At 37.7% G+C, this 22,472-nt stretch overlaps 1 protein-coding gene and 1 long non-coding RNA gene across 2 annotated transcripts; both read right to left on the reverse strand.

Annotated features, from left to right (window-relative positions):
- Positions 1-5,925: 5,925 nt before the first annotated feature.
- Positions 5,926-14,234, reverse strand: LOC140230076 (low-density lipoprotein receptor-related protein 12-like). Its single transcript, XM_072310283.1, has 5 exons — positions 14,036-14,234; positions 13,360-13,506; positions 12,245-12,373; positions 8,655-8,786; positions 5,926-7,473 (listed from the first exon to the last, which is right to left on the reverse strand). The coding sequence occupies exons 1-5, from the start codon at positions 14,112-14,114 to the stop codon at positions 7,130-7,132; spliced, it is 831 nt and encodes a 276-aa protein (XP_072166384.1). The 5' UTR covers positions 14,115-14,234; the 3' UTR covers positions 5,926-7,129.
- Positions 14,235-19,146: 4,912 nt separating this feature from the next.
- On the reverse strand, positions 19,147-21,776 carry LOC140229870 (uncharacterized). Its single transcript, XR_011901327.1, has 3 exons — positions 21,709-21,776; positions 20,652-20,702; positions 19,147-19,277 (listed from the first exon to the last, which is right to left on the reverse strand). It is a non-coding gene; the product is annotated as an uncharacterized lncRNA (long non-coding RNA).
- Positions 21,777-22,472: the final 696 nt, after the last annotated feature.

Raw genomic sequence — 22,472 nt, forward strand, 5'->3', positions numbered from 1 at the left:
GAGCGATCAAGGGTCATAGGAACGTTAGCCGATAAGTCGCCCTATTTTTTTTTTTTTTTGTATCAGGTGTATGAAGGTCAATGAATATATTGACAGGGGAACTCTTCAATAGTGCTAAGCTAATGAAGCGTGTGCTCAACTGATCTGTAGTGAAAACTTCATTACACAGTAGAGGAAGCAAATGACTTTTCCGAGTGTTTGGATTTTGAGGCTCGTTGAAGGAGCTTCAAATGTATCGTAGGTTGTTCACCAGACTGATGCTTAACGGTATACATTGATATTAAAAAGCTTATAAGCTATCAAAGGTTTAGTTTATCAATTTTTTTAAGCATGATCACGAAGGAGTTTGTTACAAACAGTTATCTGATTTTCACTTCGTACACTTCCTGTGTGCGTACGCGGCCGTGTGTGCGTGTGTATGTTAAAGTGCGCTGAACCTACACATTCGCATCGTCACATTCTATTGTCCGATTCCAATACAGAGTATATTACACAGTGAAGGCTTTCTGGAAATAGGCCTGTGGGGACCCCTTTTTCTTCGATCCCTCTTTGTTTCCTGTCATTGATCATCGCATAAAAGAAGAAGAAGAAGAAGAAGAAGAAAAAAAAAAAAAAACGTTACACATGAGCAGTATATGGGTAAACATGCCGCACAGTCCGAGCACCTTCCGGGCAAGCTACTCGGGCTTGTTGCGTGTAGGGATTTTCCAACACGCAGGATAATTTTCTGCGGGCAGACAAGGGTATGGGCTAGTTTCTCTTGCGTCTTACCTGCTGGACGCGTGCAACTTATACATTGTACTTACGTTCTAGTTACGAATGACATACAGGCACTGTGAAGTACCTGCGTCAGTGTCCGGGACAGTAGGAGATGGGGGGGGGGGGGGAGGTGGGACGCCCGGACTACGCCCCTTTACTGTTTTTTTTTTTTTTTGGGAATAGAAGTGAAAGGCGGTGCGTGCTCCCCCTTTATTTATGTTTTTTTAAAAAGAAACCATCTTTGTATATAAGCGGAAGAAACCCGGAATTGGCACGAGCGGTTTTCTTTTTGTTCGTTTTGTTTTCTTCTGTTTTTTTGTTTTTGATTGTTTTTGTTTGTTGTTGTTGTTGCTTCCTTGTCAGCTTATCAAACCCGGTAGTGGCACCAGAAATATATTTTCCGCCCTACCCCCATTTACGGAATTCCTGGATCCGCCCTCGTGGGATAGATCATGTGCATAGTCCGAGGAACTATCCCCGAACGTTTACGTGGATGAAGTAACTGCACCCCTCCCCCCCCCCCATAAAAAAGGAAGAACAAAATGAAATTTTAATGAAACAATATTTATATGGGAAGTTTTAAAAGACAAATCTACCTTCATAGACATGTCTGGATTACGTGAATGCAGCAGTAATATTAGTAGAGCACATGAGTTAGAGTTTGAGGAAGATCGTTCAATCCGTTCAAAAGTTATGACTTTTTTACGTTCTGCTCCACCACTGCAGGATGAGAGGACTACTGCAACCTGTGATGTCACATGTATATAACGTTATTAAGAAAATATAAAGAAATTCAACATATTTTCACTTTTCTCGTATAATAACTGAATGCTTGACTTGCCTCATTTAGAAGGCACGGGGAATAATATTACCCTTAACATACGTCAGTGGCATTTCGACGAAATGTGCACTTTTTTCAAAGAATTTAATTTTGTGAAATTCTTTTTGACAATTTCCTTATATCGTTGTACGCATGTGACATCATACACTGTAGTAGTCTTCTCATCTAGCACTGAGTGCGCCGATGCTTTGAAAATTCGTAACTTTTGAATGGATGCCCAATTTTCCCAAGCTTCCACTGATGTGTTCTTATACTAATAATGCTGCATTCACTCAATCCACATGTATTATGAAGATGGACTTGTCCTTTAAGGCCAGATAGTCGATGTTCGTATTGTCACCTTGCAACGCTCGCAAAGAATGCTTTTCACTAAGGTCAGTAAACACATATCATGTGCACCTTGTGCAGTTCCGAACTCGTTGATGTAACTGTCGACAAACTATTGGCCGCAATTCAAGATCCTGTTATGTGAAGATTCAAACCAGCACGAGACTTTATAGCTCACGCACGAACACAGAATATGACTCAGGTATACACCACATGCCCATGCTCTAAATTCACCGGGTATTTCTCAAGGAGAGTCGTATAGATTACAATATTGCTATGTCTATGGAGTTCTAATGGAGTGAAATGCAGGCAGAACACACTGACAATAGAGAGCTGACCGCTTTGCAAAAAGTCCGGTGTCAAATATGAAACACCGAGCTGGTGTTAAATGTCCGGTGCTCATTTGTGGTGTTAGATTAACACCTGCTTGTGCCACTATGATATAATATTGTTTTTTAATAGTTACTTATTTACTGTTCTTCTTGCTGATTTCGAACTTCAACAAGACGATCAAGAACTTTCAAATAAAGTACTCGATTTTTGAAGAAAAAAAAAAAGGTGTGAACACATTTACACCACAGTAACCATTGGTAACACCAGTTATTGTGGTCTCCTAGATATTGATTCCCTTTATATCTTCTTTATATTGTTGTCCGCACATGACATCATAACCTCTAGTAGTCTCCTCATCCAGCTGTTCCAACACCAAGACTTTAAAAATTCATAACTTTTGCATCGATTTTCCGATTTTCCTAAAACTGTCACTACTGTGTTCTACTAATGTTGCTGCTTTCACTCAATCCACATTTCTCATTGGGTTTTAGTTTCCGTTAACAACTTCACCTGCGTATAATCTATGTATGCCTTCGTCTTTTGTTCTGTTTCCTTGAACCCCCACTCACACATTCTTAAAGGAGACCTCCGGATGATTTTCAAATTTTTACATTTGAACATATATAAATTAGTTATACTGGGTACAGAGTTTAAGGATTTATAATGATTGGGATGAAAAATAAGAATGTTTTCGAAGTTTATAACAAATTGCAATGAACAAGGATGATGACATGGCAGCCTCACCATAAGAATGCATGAGATGTGGCTCAAGGAAACAGCACAAAAGAAGAAGGCATGCATAGATTACACACAGGTGAGCTTGCAAGCATGCGATATTGTAATAGAATGACACTGCTACATTTCTGAGATATGTGAGGCTCCTATGTCATCATCTTTGTTCAGTGTAATTTGTTTAAGGTTTTTGAAAGTACTGTTTCTCTTCTCAAGAATCACAATAAATTCTACAAATCTATACATGAAGCTGTTGATTTATGTACTACATGATGTGAAATTATGAAAATCGTCCGGAATGCCCCTTTAAGGTGAGGCTGCCATGACATATCATCCTTGTTCATTTCAGTTTGTTTTAAATTTTGAAAACATTCTTATTCCTCATCCCAATCACTATAAATTCTGAAACTGTGTACCCAGTACAACTAAATTATATTCATAGTTGTTCAAATGTAAAAGTCTGAAAATCATTCGGATCCCTCCTTTAATGGGCCGGCCCTTACTCTTGACGCCATGTAACAAACAGAAATGGAGCAATGAGAAGAGATAATCAGACAATTATGAGGAGAGGGGCTGAGTGTGGTGACTTCTATATACAACAAACATAGTCTGGCACAGTTTTTGCTATGAGAAGTCTCGACTTCACGGTGAACTTTGGACACCATTTTGCTCTATCAAGCCAACGTCATTCTGATGTACAATGTAATTATTTTGGGGGTACACTTCGTCAACAAGAATGCGCGACATAGCCACCAGTCTTAATTATTGATATTCGAAACGTAAAGATACTGACTTAATGGTACTTCTGTGTGTAGAATTGTACATAATGAATAGATAATAATGTACTCATCAGCGTGATATTGTGAAAACCTTGTGTATCTCGTGATGATATTGTATTATCTTCGGTATAATTGTCATACATAAACAAGAGTATACTTAGATCATGACGATGCTTTCCATGATGAATACAGTAGTCTATGGTGATTAACAAAGGGGACAAATTACAAAGTAGGCCCATATAATTCTAGATTTCATGAGAAATAAGTATGTATAAAGTAATGTGAAATGAATTTTCACAGACTGTATATCTGAGAAAACCTGAGGAAAAAAAATCGCATAAATCTGTTACTTTTGCAGCTGTGATTAAATGGTCAACAATCATAATTATGTCAAGACGAGTTTCCTCCCAACATTTGATTGCGGATTGAAAGACAATTAGCATAATGACTTTGTTATGCATTTAACAGCTCACATCTCATTAGTGTGTAATTATCATCATCATTGTTATTATTATTATCATCATCATCATCATTATCATTATCGTTGAAATCATCATTACTACCATTGATTGCATGTGTTAAACATGATAAAAGAATATTCTGAAATTCAATTTGTTTATCATATTGAAGTATAAAGCATAATGATAAATTCAAGATAATGATCAGTCAGATAAATCAGAATTTGAGATTGAGGCACAAAAACAACAACGGTGGTGAACTATAAGATTTTGTGTGCAAGCTATAATAAATGACATGATGTAAAGTGATGACGTCAACTCGTTCACATTGACTCCTCAAAGTATGTTTGTTTGTTTTTTAAATTAGCTAAGCTCCGCAATTGCAAATCTTCTCTAAACTAAGCTTAAAGAATAACTATCGTGCTAAATTCATGCTACTCTTTCGTTTCAGACTAATTTTCAACTTACCCGATTAATCATATAGTATTGTCAGTATGCCATCAGTCATCTAGAGTAGTATCCAAGAGAGGGACATGCCACTATTTTCTTTTTCATGACAATTGTCACGGGTAACCAAATGATACATCTGGGTAAAAATCTGCTTTTTATGCAAACAAAGAATAATAATGTTTATCAAAATATTAAGTGTAATGATGCACGAACTCATGGACGGGTTGGGAATCGGACACAAGACTCTCTATGTCTAAGATCTGAACTCTATATTTTGGTGGTTTAAAAAAGTCAGAACGGTCAACGTGTCGAACACACTGCTTTATGTTATCATGAGGAGCTGTTGTGGTGAATTGTTCTGGTTCTGTGGTCAAGTCCACGGACTATCAATCACGATGCGACTGGTTCGAGCCCCCCTTCCTTGGCTGCAAAGCCCGTTCCCCTAGGCAACAAACACTATCCCCTGAGTTGTTTATAGTCCACAGACCAGTCCTGTGCTTGCCTTCAATGCTTCTTTGAATTGCGATCACCTAAAACAAACAAATTCCAATCAAATCATGCCACATCACTCGAAATTGCCATGTGAATTTCAGTGCTCTAGTTGGGTATGATTTTTTTTTTTTACTTTCTGGAAGAGAACGAAAGTTTGCCTTATAGATCACTCGAATGTTTGTCTTACGTATCAGTAAAAACATCTTTGCTTCATTAACAGTCTGCATTATATTAGAAGGAGAGAAACTCAAAACAACTTGAAAAAAAAAACCAAAAATAGTTAATGCTGTCAGCTATCCAATTCCAAGCCACGTGAGACACTCTTTGATCGCGAATCCATGGTGAACAAAATTCGGGGCAAATTCCAAACCCTGGAAGCCATCCCCAGCTAAAACGTGGGTGTTAAAGACTGAGCAAATATATAAACAGAAAGCCACAATAGAGTTGATTCTGAGAAAACGACTCGTTTTATTTGCTTCTTTGCTTTAGTAGAACGCACAGTGTGATTCTCGGCAATGCCGAGAACATAGAGAAAACATTAAAACAATATTATGTGCTGCAAGTCTCTCCTTGTAGTATATCATGTTTACCAAAATAAAAATGGAAATTCCTAACTTACATTAGAAATTTAATGAATGTTACTATTTGTTGTACAAGTTTTAACTGTTTAAAGACAGTTTTTTAATATATGATATATATATATATATATATATATATATATATATTATATACATATATTATATATATCCTATGCTGGTGAGAAGGGCTATATTATGTCCATTAGAAGAAAAAAATATTGGTAAACAAACAAGTAAATAGACGAAATAGGTTTGAAATATCGTCTGAACATTCAAGACATTATCGAAATGTTCAAATAAATTTGCAAAATGATCAATAACGCCTGTCAACAGGACGGATCTCACAAACTTCATGATTATGTAGTCTCCGGTCGTAGATGAGCTTCGCAGTATAAGGACAATATAGGATTATGCAAGCAGTCAAGATGGACAACCCCCATCAGAGTGAATTGCGACGTTATTGCACGCAATGACAGCGATGTCTTCATGACTGCTATCTTATTAGGGTAACAAGTTAAATTCAAATTCAGCAGGTGAAATCCAGCACAGATGATAACAGAAGTTCCTTTCAGTCAAACAGGAAATATCATTTGACGTTTTCACAATGTTTTCACAGAGTAGTATCGGTCCCATAAACCCTGGAAACGGGACTCAGAATCCAGGAGGGTGTTGTTGCTTGGGCCCACGCACTCTGCCATGTTCAAAACGTCCGAATAAAACTGATTCGGGCGATGAATATGTCGAAAATATTCGAAATGACGTCACACTCAGATCAACTTTCGAGTTTGCCGTTGACTGATAGTAAACAATATCTTTACGTCATGCATCTTCGCAATGAAGATGGCGGCGATTACCACGCAGTCCAACAACGCCATCTCGAATTACGTATCCGTGCCCCTTTAAGATCGGACTGGGCGACTGATGACGTCAATACTTGAAAGGTCTTCGATTGAGGGAAATATTATTGTGAGCACAAATTGTGTACACCTATTCACTAAATTTCCATCTTTTGATATGAAATAAAGACGAATCAATTGTACCATGTCACATTGAATCATAGCAGTGTCATTACGACCCTACAGTCATGGCTGAATGGAGATTGCTTGTTCAATTAATGTAGAAGACAAAAATAATCTGTACATCTTTAAGAGCAAACTATTTAAAGTTGAGACATGACTATCACAGCGTTGAACATAATTTGCATATTGTGCTAGCGACTATTATGTCACTTTCAGTTATGAAAACAAGGACACTCCAAACTGCTTTTTTTATCATTATCCAAGTTAAACAGAGCTTATATGTGCCATCTTTTTTATCGGTCATCAGTTTGCTCTTTTTGCTGGAGATCGAGCCGACATGAACATGGTATGACATTGTGCTTTAACTCGCTCGCAAAGCGTGCAGCTCCATCTGGAATCCCCGAGACCGCCCGTACGGTCCGCCGTGGAACTCGACGAAGAAGACGTTGACTGGCATGAAGACCGTGGTCGGCGTGTCGTGATGGTCAAACACGGCAAAGACCGATTCGTGGTCGTTGACGTCGGTTCCGCTTCCGAATGAGAGGAAGCCTTTCCAATCAATCAGGAAATCTTGGAAGATGGCAACAACGGTGTAGCCCGACCCTGCGGATACGTAGTAGACTTCGTAAGCCCACGGCAGGTAGAAAGACGGGTAGCCGGGTGACTGAATAGTGGTGAAGGTGGAATCTTCGAGGGTGTAATAATCTGGTGGCAATGCAAGAAAATAAGAGAAATTTATTTAAGAGAAGCAACGTATGTATGACTGCGCCCAGGCAATTGATGGAACGGAGCTAACAATAGTTAAAGAAAATGTGTATGACTATCATTGTGATTCTTGAAACTTTGCATAGTTTGGGTGGTGGAGGGTGGTGTGTGGCCGTCATCAGGGATCGAAAATAAGGGACACATCACACTCGAACACTCCTCACATAAATTTGTCCGAACACTTTGCAACAGTGCTCACCCCCCCCCCCACCGTAACTCCTCCTCCCCCCCCCCCCCGCCACAACACATACACACACACACACACACTCACTCTTTCTTTACTTTTCTCTTCACCTCCATTACTGGATGGGTTCTGCTCGGAACTAACTTTTCACGGACAGAATAAGCCTCAAATCATTTTCCCTTTCATCTATCATTTTTCAATCCCAACATTTTTACGGACTACGACTACATGGTATTTCACCGTGAGTGCAAGCATCAATGTTGCTTGCGTTTGTCTGTGTACTGAGAGTAGTGCTTTGCTTTCGTACGGAGCACATAGGCCTATAGTGTAAGTGTATTATGCGCAACAGGAATGGATGTGATCACACTCACTCCAGATGAGGGATGCTGTCTTCTAACCCATGCTTAACGATCTTCGAAAAGGGCAGTGACCTTTGTTATAACACCGCATGCACACAATGTCTATAGATTTCTCTCAGTCTTTGTTAGTTCCATGCACTGTTCATGGAAGCTTGACGTCAAGTGCATCGGAATAGGAAGTAAATCTACTGTAAACTAAGGAAAATATGACTGAGGAACATTTTACCATTGGCTCCCTTTGACAATAATCCTCTTCGCAGAAGTGACTAGGAATGTTACTATTCAAAATGTTTGCGAATCACAGTTGTGTAAAAGATAAAAAACCCAAACAATTCTGTGAACACTGTATTTATTTTGATATTACTGTTGCTATGAACACAGTTCTGAAAGAATGATTTCGATGTTGTTTTTCAGACCGTTCGTGACAGTATTAAAGAGCGCAATCGTGCATGATAAGTTATTGAATTTTGCAAGTTACATCGCACTGCATATCTGGGTATGTTTCATCCATTAGTTTCATCATTTGATGTATTTCAGATGTTTAACTTTTAAACTTTGAAAAAAAAATGAGGACCCACGTGTGTTCTCTGGAGACCCACAGTCGACCTCGTCTTCGATCCCGTCCAGGCAATCGTAGTAGTAGTCGCAAACGTAGTAAGAGGGAATGCATTGACCCGATTGACATCTGAAGTCGAATTCGCCACACGTACCTTCGATGGAAAATTGAGAATGAGGATAAAGATTATTGTCGCTGCGTAAATCATGAGATATTACTAACTATGATAAACATCAATATAATGACGATTACATCAATAATGATGAGAATTAAGATAACACTTACGATAATATCATCGTATTCACCACTATAACCACATTCTTCATAATAAAAAAGAAATCTTTGCCCACGGTATACCATCCTGATGCTAGCTTTGCTTTTTTTCCCTCTTTTGTCATAATGAAAATTGTATTGTATTGTATAGTATTGTATTGTATTGTATTGTATTGTATTGTATTGTATTGTATATTTTATTTCATTTTCCGTTAAAAATTCATAGAAACAGCATAAAATAGGTCTACACAATTATTACAATTTATCTAGAAATGGCTAGATAGCCCTGCTTAGGAATGTTAACATGATAATTAACTTGCTGTTTTTTACAGGGGTCCAGATTAAAACAAAATCAAAATCAATGTCATAAACATTAACATGTCATAACATTGTCATAATCATTAGCATGCAGTAGCAAACAAAATGGATAATCCCCAAATGTTGCTGAAAAATGAAATGTTGAAAATTCCTCTCGCTGTAAGAGTTGCCACCGAAGCAAACACAGTTAGAGCTCTGGAGCAAACCGGAGCAAAGGCGCAAAGCCGTATTACTGGACGATCTCAAGCTCCCTTCGCTGTGGCGAATTTCGGCCAAAGTATTAAAGGGATGGTACAGTATTGGTAGAGGTGAGAATTGGGCTTTTAAGTTTTTGCGAAATACCAAGAAAACACTTATGAAATAGTACAGACCATACCATTCTAAGAGGAATTCAAAGTTTATTTGATGAAAATCGGGTTTGGAATTACTGAAACATCCAAAGTAAAACAAACCGATCGTAATGAAATTTGGGTCCCACACTTTATTAGAATCGCTCTGTTTTGGATATCTCAGCCATTTCAAAACCAATCTTCATCAAATAAACGTTGAATTCCTCACGGAATTACATGCTCTTTCATATTTCATAAGACGTTTCTCATTATCTCACCCCCCCCCCAAAAAAAAAAAGTTAGAAACCTGAAATTAGGTCTCAACCAAAACTATACAGGGAGAGGACATTTTTAATATAGGCTGGGAACAGTGAAGGTATGATAGAATATCTTGCACGAGGACGTTCGAACAGGGCATAAGGTGAACTTGACATATTTGTTTGAGAGTTCAGAGTCCTCTTCTATTGTATGTAATTATTGTTGTGCATGCTGTCATTGTTGGGCTGCAGTCGTTACTGCCCAACAATTTGACTGCATGCACCGATTGCTACAGCAGTCGGTCTTATCAAATCTCGTGTGCTTATGAATGTAAATATTTATGTAATAATGGACTTTAGATATTTCCCTCCTGTCTGCTGTTAATGAGTCAGTCGACTCTCTTGATGTTGTTATGATAATTATTATTTACTGCTTGTGAAGATGCAATGGTCATATAAAAGGCCCCTTGATATACTTCTGCAATATCATCAGTGAACATGGTAAAGGGAAACTATACCAGCATTCAATGGGGACACAGTTGAACGGACTCACGCTTACACGTCTGTATATTTCGAGCCCCAAATCAAACCTATCAATATATTCTTAGATATGAAATATGCCAAAATGGTCGAAATAATGTCGATCTCTGTTCGTCTCTTCAATTGGCCATTATTCCTGGCTGGATTCGCGTACTACGTTCGAATTCTTAAAAAAACAAACTTTGTTGGCTATTTAGTCGAGGAAATTTTCTTGTATAGGTGTAACGGGTACGTAGCCTATGGTAGTCGATGGATTGCTGTGAGATTCGTTCTCAATTTATATAATTTAGATTGATATCATTGGTCTAGTCCAGCATTTTGCTTGTTAATCTTTATTTCTGTTTTTTTTCAAATCACACATAACAAGGGAATACAAACGTTTTGAAAATAACATTACACGATGCAAAAGGCTTAGCATACTGTCTTACAAATTGATTTAGAATACATACATACGTTCAGACATTATGAGCATAACAGTATTCGATGTATGTGACGTATAGCATACTATATGTCACAAAGAAATTCAGAAAGAGATCGTAAGAATAACCACTATAAATTAGTTAGGTGAAGACTGAATATTCATTCAGAATACGTTATGTCATTACAACAGCAAAAATGTAGAAAAATAGTAAAATATAGAAAAGAGGGATTTGAATAAATTTGATTCGGCCATTGTTTATTTCTAGTTATTCAGAAAAGAAAAGCAAGAGACCGCGATCGTATAAGCAGCTGCTTACCGATTACCTGTATACCGTACTACAGCTAGTCGAGAAAAACTATTAAACTTGGACAAAACAGAGCCCAAGCAAAATGATCTCGCGATCTAAGACAAAAAAAAAATCAATATCATTTTTCTTTTTCTTGATTGACTATTCTACACTGTCAATCTTCTTAACGAACAAGGCTGCTGTTAGAGTAATCATGCCATTCAAAAGTGGCCTCTTGAATTCCGGTTGTGTGTGCCTATCAAAGAACTTTTTTCGCCAAGATCTATCCAGTGTAGGGATAGATTTACGCTCTAATTTATATAAAAATGCTTCTTTTCTATTTTCAGTCATTTATCTATTCATGTGTATGTTTATGTGCTTTTGTATGTGTATGTGTGTGTGTATGTGTGTGTGTGTATGTATGTGTGTACTCTCTAAAAAAAATCGAGTGAAAATATTCACTCTTAAAAGAGTGAATACAAAAAAGAGTGAATTTCGAGTGAAATTGGAGTGAATTTTGAGTGAAAATGCTCATTTTCACTCATTTTGGAGTGACGTCAGGGATCACTCGAAGATTTTGGAGTGATCCCTGACGTCACTCCAAAATGAGTGAAAATGAACATTTTCACTCAAAATTCACTCCAATTTCACTCGAAATTCACTCTTTTTTGTATTCACTCTTTTAAGAGTGAATATTTATACTCGATTTTTTAGAGAGTATGTGTGTGTATGTGTGTGTGTGCGTGTGTGTGTGTATGCGTATGTATATATGTGTATGTGTATGTGTATGTGTGTGTGCGTGTGTGTGTGTATGTGTGTGTATGTGTGTGTGTGTGTGTAAGTGTGTGTGTGTGTGAATGTGTGTGTGTGTACGTGTATGTGTGTGTGTGTGTGAATGTGTGTGTGTATGTGTGTGCGTGCGTGTGTGTGTGTATGCGTATGTATATATGTGTATGTGTATGTGGGTGTGTATGTGTGTGTGTGTGTGTGTGTGTGTGTGTGTGTGTGTGTGTGAATGTGTGGGTGTGTACGTGTGTGTGTATGTGTGTGTGAATGTGTGTGTGTGTGTGTGTATGTAGGTGTGTGTGTATATGTATGTGTATTTGTGTGTGTATGTAAGTGTCTGAGTGAGTACTTATCACAGCTGCGGTTATATTTATCATTGAATTAATTTTTGCTCATACTAACAGTTAACCTCGTCGTCGAAGTTTGGACAGTCCAGATTGTAGTCGCAGAGTTTTTCCCTGGTGATGCACGTCCGCCAATTCCGCGGGTCCCCTTCACACTGGTAGTGTGTGCGGGGATTGCAGTGCGAGTCTGAAAGTGGTATCCAGAAAAAGAATGATAAAAGGTCACAATGGCTGATGAGCAACTTCAAATCCAAATTCAAATTTCAAATTCAACTGAATTTATTAGAAATTTTCTGCATCGAATATATATTACAAATGAAATACAGTCATTTTTTTTTTGTTACAAGACAATACAACAGACTGTGTGTATGCTGCATCCGAATATAAAACTGAGATATTATACGTGTACATATTAAAGAAAAGAATAAGAGAACACGTTAATTGGGAACCTGTTGGGATAAAGTTAATGAAATGATCAAACTGAATTATGGCACATGTATTGGGAGTGTGAATATAGAAGACTGTCGTCAAATAAGCATACATCTTGAAGATACGACAGCCTTGAACATTGTTGAAAGAGAAGAAAAAAAAGAAAATTGGCAAAACATACATCTTGTATACTTATCGAATAGAAAAGAAAAAGCAAAAAAAAAGTAAAAAACAAACAAACCAGCGTTTAGGATTTTCTAAGATTTGCACACATTTCCCGCCTCACCTTCTTTCATTATAATAACTATCTCTTTCTCTCCAGCCCCCCCCCCCCCAATTTAAACAAGCACTCACACACACACATGCCAAACAACACTCATACACTCACGCACACAGATACACACAGAGGCAGTTACAGGCAATCGCAAAATCGTGTTCTCTTCCTAAATAATCGCCGCACAAACACAAACCCACGCACACAATCATGATATACATATATGCGCGCGCGCACACACACACACACACACACACACACACGCATCATTACTGCAATAACACATGATACCTGGTAGAAACACACCCGCATTCACACAAGAATACAATTATCCATGAAACCTCTCTATTTCCCTCACATACACACCCTGTTTTTTTTATCTTTAATTTAACACACACACATACACACACACATACACACACCTCAACAACAACAACAACAACAAAGCTTGTGATGAGCATTGTACTCACAAGTCACGTGACTTCTGTCGCATCCTTCCTCATCTTCCCCGTTAACGCAGTCTATCTGGCCGTTGCAATGAAAGAAGTCATCTATACAGCGAACTCTATCGCCAGGACAATAAAATTCCCTAAAGTTGCAAGACGGGAGGTCGGGATCTTGTTAACGAGGAAAGAGAATAAACAGAGTAATTTCATTACCTCTTTCGTTTCTAACCAGGTATTTTCGCGTTAATGATCAACGTTACACAAGGTCTCATCTCACAAGATATTTTAGGGCTAAAATTCTTGCTAAAATTGAAACTTCTTGTATCAACAGCCAGTCACGATTCTTGTTTATTACCACGCAAGAGCAATAATAGCAAGAGTTGCTATAATCATTATTGTAACATTCCCTTACATTTTCTATAATTATATGTATTGTCCGTAGTAATGTTATAGAGCAACAACAACAACAACTCTTCATACTTTCCGATCGGCTCTGCGCATAATCACCAACAACCGCAGAAAATACGCGGATGTACCCGGAACCAATACGTGCTTAGTACCAATATTGACTTAGTTAGGGCCTAATGTAAAAAAATTCATCTTCACTTTTTTCTCCCTCCCCTCCCTCCTTTAAGAAAGAGGAAGAAAAATAACTGACTCTTACTTTTTTTTTCTTTTTTTTTTTGCTTCTCATTTTTACCATCTATATGTATCGCCTGAATCGTCAAAAAGAATCCAGGCGTCCCGACGTAGGCTCCTGCGAAGAATTTGATCGACATCTCGCTCGATTTCGAGCGGATACGAGTTCCGGGGAAGTCCAACCTGTTGTCGTTTTGCCCAAACGAGAAGATGATCGACGTCTGATTTAATACGTCGCGGCCGTTGAAGAATGAAAGGAACGACTGGTGCGCAAGGCTATAGTTGCGTATATCCACGACGATAACGCTGTCCGGAGGTCCGGAGACTGTCCAGAGATGGTACTTCCCAGGCTCGTACGGGAGTGGCCAATTTGGAGATGTCAAAGTGATTGGCTTGTTGAAGTCCACTGTAATGAAGTCTGACAGACAAACACAGTGACAAGGAATTATTGTGTTGTGAAATCCCCTGGTAAATCTGATGCATAAAACTTGAAGAATATAGGTGATAATAATTAAGAAAGATTTATTGTAATGATCGGATGATCATTACATCGGATATAATGATTTGTTGTAATGATCGGAATGATAGGAAAGATTTGTTGATAATGATCGGAAATTAAAAGGATATACAAAGAAACCTTAACACGAACACAATCGATTGATGCAATCTGAAAATACTGTGATGTCCCTTATTAATTTCAGTTTGGGGTTTGGAGAGAATAGAGGATGGGGGTCTCTTTAGTTTGGGTTACCTAGTGCTGCTGGTGAATTTCTTGCAAGACACTATTAAGCTCGCGTCTTTTAAATCTCCCATTCAGTATACGGTCCACTTCAATAACAGGAGCAATTAGGTTTTTAGTCACGGCGTTCAAAAGCGCACTTAATCTCGTATTATGGCAACGGACTTCTGAAATTTCGGCTAATCATTACACGGAAGTACCTTCTAAATCAAGATTTTTTGAATATTTGTAATGAGAATAATTTGACATAATCAATAAGAAAACATGATTAAGGATAATGGCTTCATGAAGGGGCTTTGCTTGCATGACCTATTCTTTTCACTACTGTGACTGCACATGGGTAAGTGGCTACTTTTAGGATGATAATATCACATCATTTGTATTTATGTGACTCATTCAATATCTGAACACTTCGCAAGACTAGATTAAGAAAACATGTAAATATGTTCGAAAACGTAATTGCAAACGAATAGTATATTTCTCAGACCTGATCCCTGTCTCCGGATCCGGAGAACCTTTGACAAACTTTCTTGGACATGTGGGAGTGCTGCTGATCTGCCTGTCTGTGTGTGTGTCTCTCTCCCCCTCTCCCTTTCTATCTTTCTCCCCCTCTCTCCCTCTGTTTTTTTTTCTCCCCTTGTCTTCTTTTCTCAGATCTCCGGACACCCCCCCCCCCCCTCTCCGCTCTCTCCCTCTTCTACCAAACTCTTACCTAGCCTTTTGACCAGGCGTCCAGGCTGAAAAAAAGACACTCATTGCTCGATCTCACGTTCACCCGTTTCTCGCAGTGCTCGGTGTGGCGAGTTAGTCTCATTCCTCAGCCACGAGGCCTTGTCAGAAGGCTAGCTCTCGTGATCTATCACTTGGTCTACTCCCACTTCGTCCAATATCCATTTAGTCTCAACCCACGTGGTCTACTCCTGTTTCGTCCACAACCAGTTCGTCTATTGACCATTTAGTCCAATTGCCACTAAGCTTCACTACCAGTTGGTCTACTTCCAGATGGGCTATGCCCACTTCGTCTAATACCCACAGTTTCTCATACAAAATGGGAAAAGTCCAAGGAAACAAAGCAAGACCATCTGGTCATTAGACAAAACGATAAGTAGCCAAACTGGGAATTAGAAAAAGTGAGAAGTAGACCAAATGGGCATTAGACGAAATTGATGGTAGACCAAGTGAGTATTTAACCATTGTGGTATTGGACGAACTGGGAAGTAGACCATCTGATGGTAGACCAAGTAGCAATAAACCTTATAGTTCTTATACCTTGCCCGTGCAGCAGGGAACAGTTTTTCTCGTCTTCTCCCGACGTGCAGTCCTCTATATAGTCGCACTGCCAATATTTCGGAAGACAGTTTCCGTCAAAGCATTGGAACTCATTCTCGGTACAGTTGCCTGAATATAAAACAAGCACCCAAACAGAATAAAAGGTAAAGCCCATGAATTCCATGCGATTATAAATAGCTTAATACTTTCTCTCTCCTAATATTAATTTTCTACATTTTGTGTCTGTTCTGATATATAGATGTACTTAACGTATCTACCTTATTACGTGAGATATTTTGAAGATAAATGTGTTCAGTTCGGCTTGTATCGTACATTATCTCGCAGATGTAGGCTCTTAAATCACCCTTTAGAGGACTATCATTATCTTGTGACGAAGCAGATGGCAACTGCTATTATATTGCAAACAAAAGTAAATAAGAATATTTTCCCGAAAACATGCTTAACCTAACAGCGATCCACAATCAACGCCTTCACCCCTCCCCCAGTCCTTAATTGTCAAAGCATTATTGCCATGACAATGGCCCCATGGAAGACCAAAAGTGACTATCATTGTCACTACTGAAAATGGGCTACCCTCTACATGTTTTTTTCTTTTCTCGACCTTTATGTATGGAATATGTTGATTTTATAGTGCCGAAATAAAAGAAACAAATAAACAATTAATGAAATAGTGCAACGGATCTGGACGTACTGTCATCTTATAAATGAGATTACGTGGCTTTATTTTCGACGTGTTTGTGCAATCTCATGAATATTCACACCAAATGCTGAAACATGGACATTAAAGGAGACCTCCAGATGATTTTCAGAGTTTTACATTTGAACAACTATAAATTAGTTAAACTGAGGGCAGAGTTTCAGAATTTATGATAATTGTGATGAAGAATGAGAATATTTTCGAAATTTATAACAAATTGCAATGAACAAGGATGATGACATGGCAGGGTCACCATAAGAATGCATGAGTTGGGGCTCAAGGAAATAGAAAAAAAGAAGAAGGTATGCATAGATTATACACAGGCGAACTCGCAAGCAAGCGGTATTGTAATGGAATTACACCGCTACATTTCTGAAATATGTGAACCTCCTATGTCATCATTCTTGTTCAGTGTAATATGTTTAAGGTTTTTCAAAATATGGTTTCTCTGCTCAAGAACCACAATGAATTCCACAAATCTATACATGGAGCTATTACTTCATGTACTATATTGGTGTGAAATTATGAAAATCGGAATGTCTGGAAAGTCTGGACTGCCCCTTTAATGGCATTTAAAAAAAGAATCAGGGTTAAGCTCAGAATGCGCGTCCCCCTGATAGAAAATGGAAAGTAAAGCAGGTGCACTCTCCTTACCACATGTTTCTGCCGATTCATCGGAGTTATCCGGGCAATTAAGAAAGTAATCACATCGCTGAAAGTGCTGAATGCAAGTTCCGTCATCGCACCGGAAGTGAGAAGGCAGGCAATGACCTCCTATGTATGAGAGGTCAGAGGTCACCGGTTGACAGTGAGTTTATTGACTTTCGTCGCATGTGCATAATGATCAGCAGGATATTATTGACGGATAATACTGCAGGGATGCGAATTCGATTCTCTGCATATCCCGTTTGAATCATGCTTCTTCTGTCTTGGCGTTACTGTAATATAGACTCTACATACATTCCTATTAGCATGATGGTGTTTACATAATAGTGCATTGAATGGAAAACATACTACCATGAAAATGATTTAAAATCATGAAATTGTCAGGGATTTAAAGGAGACGTCCGGATGATTTTCAGATTTTTACGTTTTAACAACTATGAATTAGTTATACTGAGGGCAGAGTTTCAGAATTTATGATAATTGGGATGAAGAATGAGAATATTTTGGAAATCTATAAACAAATTGCAATGAACAAGGATGATGACATGGCAAGGTCACCATAAGAATGCATGAGTTCTGGCTCAAGGAAGCAGAACAAAAGAAGAAGGCATGCATAGATTATACACAGGTGAACTCGCAAGCAAGCGGTATTGTAATGGAATTACACTGTTACATTTCTGAAATATGTGAGCCTCATATGTCATCATCCTTGGTCAGTGTAATTTGTTTAAGGTTTTTCAAAATATGGTTTCTCTGCTCAAAAACCACGATAAATTCCACAAATCTATACATGGAGCTGTTGATTTATGTACTACATGATGTAAAATTATGAAAATCGTCTGGAATGTAACTTTAGTTCATACTCTTGTTATAATATAGGGCCATTTTCATCGAAGTCATCCACTTTACGGGCATTACCACAGATTTCATCATTTTAATCAATACCTTGGCGATAAGTATCGATCAGCGAGAGCCACAATTTTTCTTTCGATTTCTGTTTGTATTTTTGTTTGTTTGTTTGTTTGTTTTTGTTTTTTTGTCATTCAATCATGTCTAGGCTACGTTTTTACAATCCATGACGTCACATAATGTTAGATACCCGTATGTTCGCATCCGACTTCATCAGTCCCATTTGCACAGTTAGACCTGCCGTTGCACAGGAAGTGAATCGGCACACACGACCCGTCACCGCAATCAAACTGGAAATCCCGACAGCGCCCTCCTGCGACAAAAATAGAGTCAGTCGATATCAGAGGTACTGTAATTTAGTGTTTCATTCCTTTTCCTAAAATGTGGGTATTTTATGTCAGAGGGACCATCAACAAAGCTATTCCCGCATTCAGTGTTGAGGAACAACACTTCACACAAATTAAACTGATTGAACGGAAATCACAGGATTCTTCAACCTAAAAAATGAGTCTCGAGGAAGACCTGTGAGTTATGAGCTGTGATAATGATTGTAGGAATTGTTGTACTTACAAACGTACAACACACATATTTAACACAAAAATACCCAAAGAGAAAGGGAGAGATAGAACGATAGTACTAACCGACTAGCAATGCTGTAAAACGAAATAAATTGAAGGATTATGCATTGGCATTTCATCAGGAATGTTTTAGTCGTTGTAAATAACCCTTAAACTTTTACTGACACAAATAGGCCTTCACACATGCCTTCACACATGCACACACACACACACACACACACACACACACACACACAAACATACACATATTTGTGTATGAGTTATAATAAGTATCATGATATCAATGACATACTGCACCCTTGCTCGTCCTCCCCATGAACTGGACAATGGGGGATCCCATCGCACCTCTGACTTTGATTCAAGCACGTGACACCATCGAGACACGCCCACCCCGAGAGACCACACCTCCCTGAAGAAGGCATAGCTATTGGAGGGTAGGATGAAGAGCCAAAACAAACAGAAAGGAAATGTATGTCTTTCTTTGATATATAAATTGAAAATTCTATCAAAACATTCCCCGAGCTTCTTGTTGTCTTGGTCTTTATGTTTCTGAGCCATCGCAGATTTCTTTTTTCACTTATCATTTTCCATTACAATGCATCGTTATTGTGAGTTTCAATTATTGTTGTTTATTCAGTTCAATTCAACTGCATTATTACAATCTATAAAGAAAGTGAGATTTACTTTATGTTACTGTGGAAAAAACATAGATAAATTGAACTGTCATGAACTTGAACCTAGCGAGTATAAGTAGCGTGAAAGGTATATATTTGTGTACAAAAAATCTGTTTTTATTGCCCGTGTTGTTACAAATTAAGAACCTTCGCAAGAAGTGCAAAGGACATTTTGAAAAAGGGAAAAATAGTGTCACATAGAGTAAGCCTCATTGACCTCTTTTTAAAGTAAATAAACTATTAATAGCATTATTGAGGAAACACTTGATTCCTTGTGTAACGATTTCTGCAGATACATCGATATTTGTGAATAGCTGTCTTTTAATAATGATGTGTAACACTACGGATCACATTGATGAAAAATATGAATTTCACAGTTGTGATAATGATTTGGTTATCATTTAATCATTATCATCATTTTATTGCTATTATTATGACTATTGTTATGATGATGATGATAATAATAATAATAATAATAATAATAATAATAATAATAACAACAATAATAATGATAATAATTATAATTGTTGTTATTATTATTATTGTCATTATTATCATTATCATTGTTATTATCATTATTGTTATCATCATCATCATCACTATTCTCGTCATCATAACTATTGTTATTATCGGGTATAAAACATACCCGACACAAATCAACGGGATCAAAAAATACATTAGAGATGATAAAGGCTTACAGGAAATCAAAATTCAAGAAAATAAAGTCTCCATTAATACGAAAATGAGTTACCTCTGTATATTAACAAAATGAACATCATTCATGTAGCTCTGCAAAAAAAGTCACATTCTACATGATCATAGCTACTACGATATTTTGAAGAAAAAAAAATAAACAAATTGGGAGATGCCCCTTTAAAAGGGATGGTATAGTTGTGGTTGCGATGGGGCTTCCTGATTTTTTTTTTTCTTGTTCTTTTTTGGTGAGATAATGAGAAACCACTTATGAAATGAAAAAGCATAGAAATCTAAGAGGAATTCAAAGTTCATTTGATGAAAATAGGTTTTGAAATGACTATAAGGTATATCCCCAATCAAAGTGGTCCCAATAAAAGGTGTGTCCATAGATCAAACTGTAGGGTGGAAATGGATTTCATCGTGCTTACCAGTGATTGCTGTCGCGTTCTGTGTAGGATATTCGGTTGTCATCGCTCCATCTTCACGGGGACAAAAAGATAAAATGATGTTCATTTAATTTAATTTAATTCAATTTCATTTCATTTCATTAAATTTCGTTTTGTTTCATTTAGTTTCTTTTCATTTCATTTCACTTCATTTCCAACAAAGGTATAGGCCCTACAATATAACATTTGCATATATAACATCAGTAAATACGTAATCAAATCAGTTCATGTGTGTGTGTGTGTGTGTGTGCGTGTGTGTGAGTGCGTGTGTGTGTGGGTGTGTGTGTGTGTAATAAAGAAAACATATTTTTTAAGAGAATGCAAACATAATAGGCAAACAGTGACAGGATTGTATCAAGCAAAATTAAAAGTTATGAAATAAACCAGAGTAAACTGATACAAGACAGTGTTGACAAGCAATATAGCAGAAGGTTACGTTGGTACCCACCTACGCTATTGGTCATCAATGTAAGTAAACCTACAAACAATGGCGTAAAAGTCACCTTACAGTAAAACTAACAATTAAAAGACAGAGCAGCATTTATCACTCATCTAACTATCTTTTCCATTGAACAAAGGAAAGAAGAATTTAAGTAGGCCTACATTTCTTCATCTCGACGGTTGTACCGCTATATTGTGAGAATTTCGGATAAAATGTCTATATAGAATACTGCTCATAATGATATCGTCAAACAAGACCAATCATGTATATTGCAATGACCCGCATATCAGATTTTTACAAATGAATAGGCTGGATCCTTCGTAGCGTCAAATTTACACACTTGCTGATAATACTTTTGAAAATGTTGCAAGCCTTTTCGTTTTTCTTCTGAACTTCGGCAAATCTCATTTTTTTAAACACACACAACAAAAAATAAAGAATAAAAAAGCAAGCTGTAATACTCATTTTACAGAGATCTTCTCCAATATCACCATTAGTGTTGTAGTGATTGCTTAACATAAATAACATAAAAATGTGATCTTTGTCATATCAAAGAGGGGGAACGAACGCTTCATCAAATTACCACGGTCTTCTTACCTGAATTCGTCGTCACGGCAACCGAAATTGCCACTATTAATATAACGATAATGGCAAGGGCGATAGCACATATTATGACCTTTGACCTGCGACCGCACTTGACCGATGACGCTGTCTGGGTACCTGAGGTCTTATTGTCCTCAGTAAGTTGCTCGTCATCTCCATGAAGTTCAACCTGGTCCAGTATTGGGTTGTACTTGTACTCCTTTCCGATGGAAAATATCAAATTTTGCAAGTATGAAAGACACATTAGTGATATGTAATACAGCATGTATAAGCCTACATAATATCTTAGGCCTGTACGCAAGTTTGTGTGAATAATCATAATTATTGACAGGTACTACATTCACACTAACAGCACTACATGCCAACAGCATGCTGTTAGGGTAGTTCTGAGTGTGTATACATGTAGGCCTTCTATCATGATTACTAGTATATCGTAGGCCTTTATGTATAGGCCTAAACGTTATGAACCATTTACTTCAATGGTAAAATGTATTAACTGTACTCAGCATGACCTTCAATGTGCAAAATACCACTGTAAAGGGATATTAAAATCAACACACACACACACACACACACACACACGTGTGCGCGCAAAACAAACATACACACTCATCTATGCTAAAAGCAGAAATAATCGAGAGCAGCAAAAAAAAAAAAAAAAAAAAAAAAAACACTGAACAAACTATCAAATGAGAATTATCATGTCCACTGAAAACGCGTAAGTAGTAAATGACGATAACGTATTGTGCATGGTGTTG

This window comes from Diadema setosum, chromosome 6 (assembly GCF_964275005.1).
Source record: "Diadema setosum chromosome 6, eeDiaSeto1, whole genome shotgun sequence".
Lineage (NCBI taxonomy): Eukaryota > Metazoa > Echinodermata > Echinoidea > Diadematoida > Diadematidae > Diadema > Diadema setosum.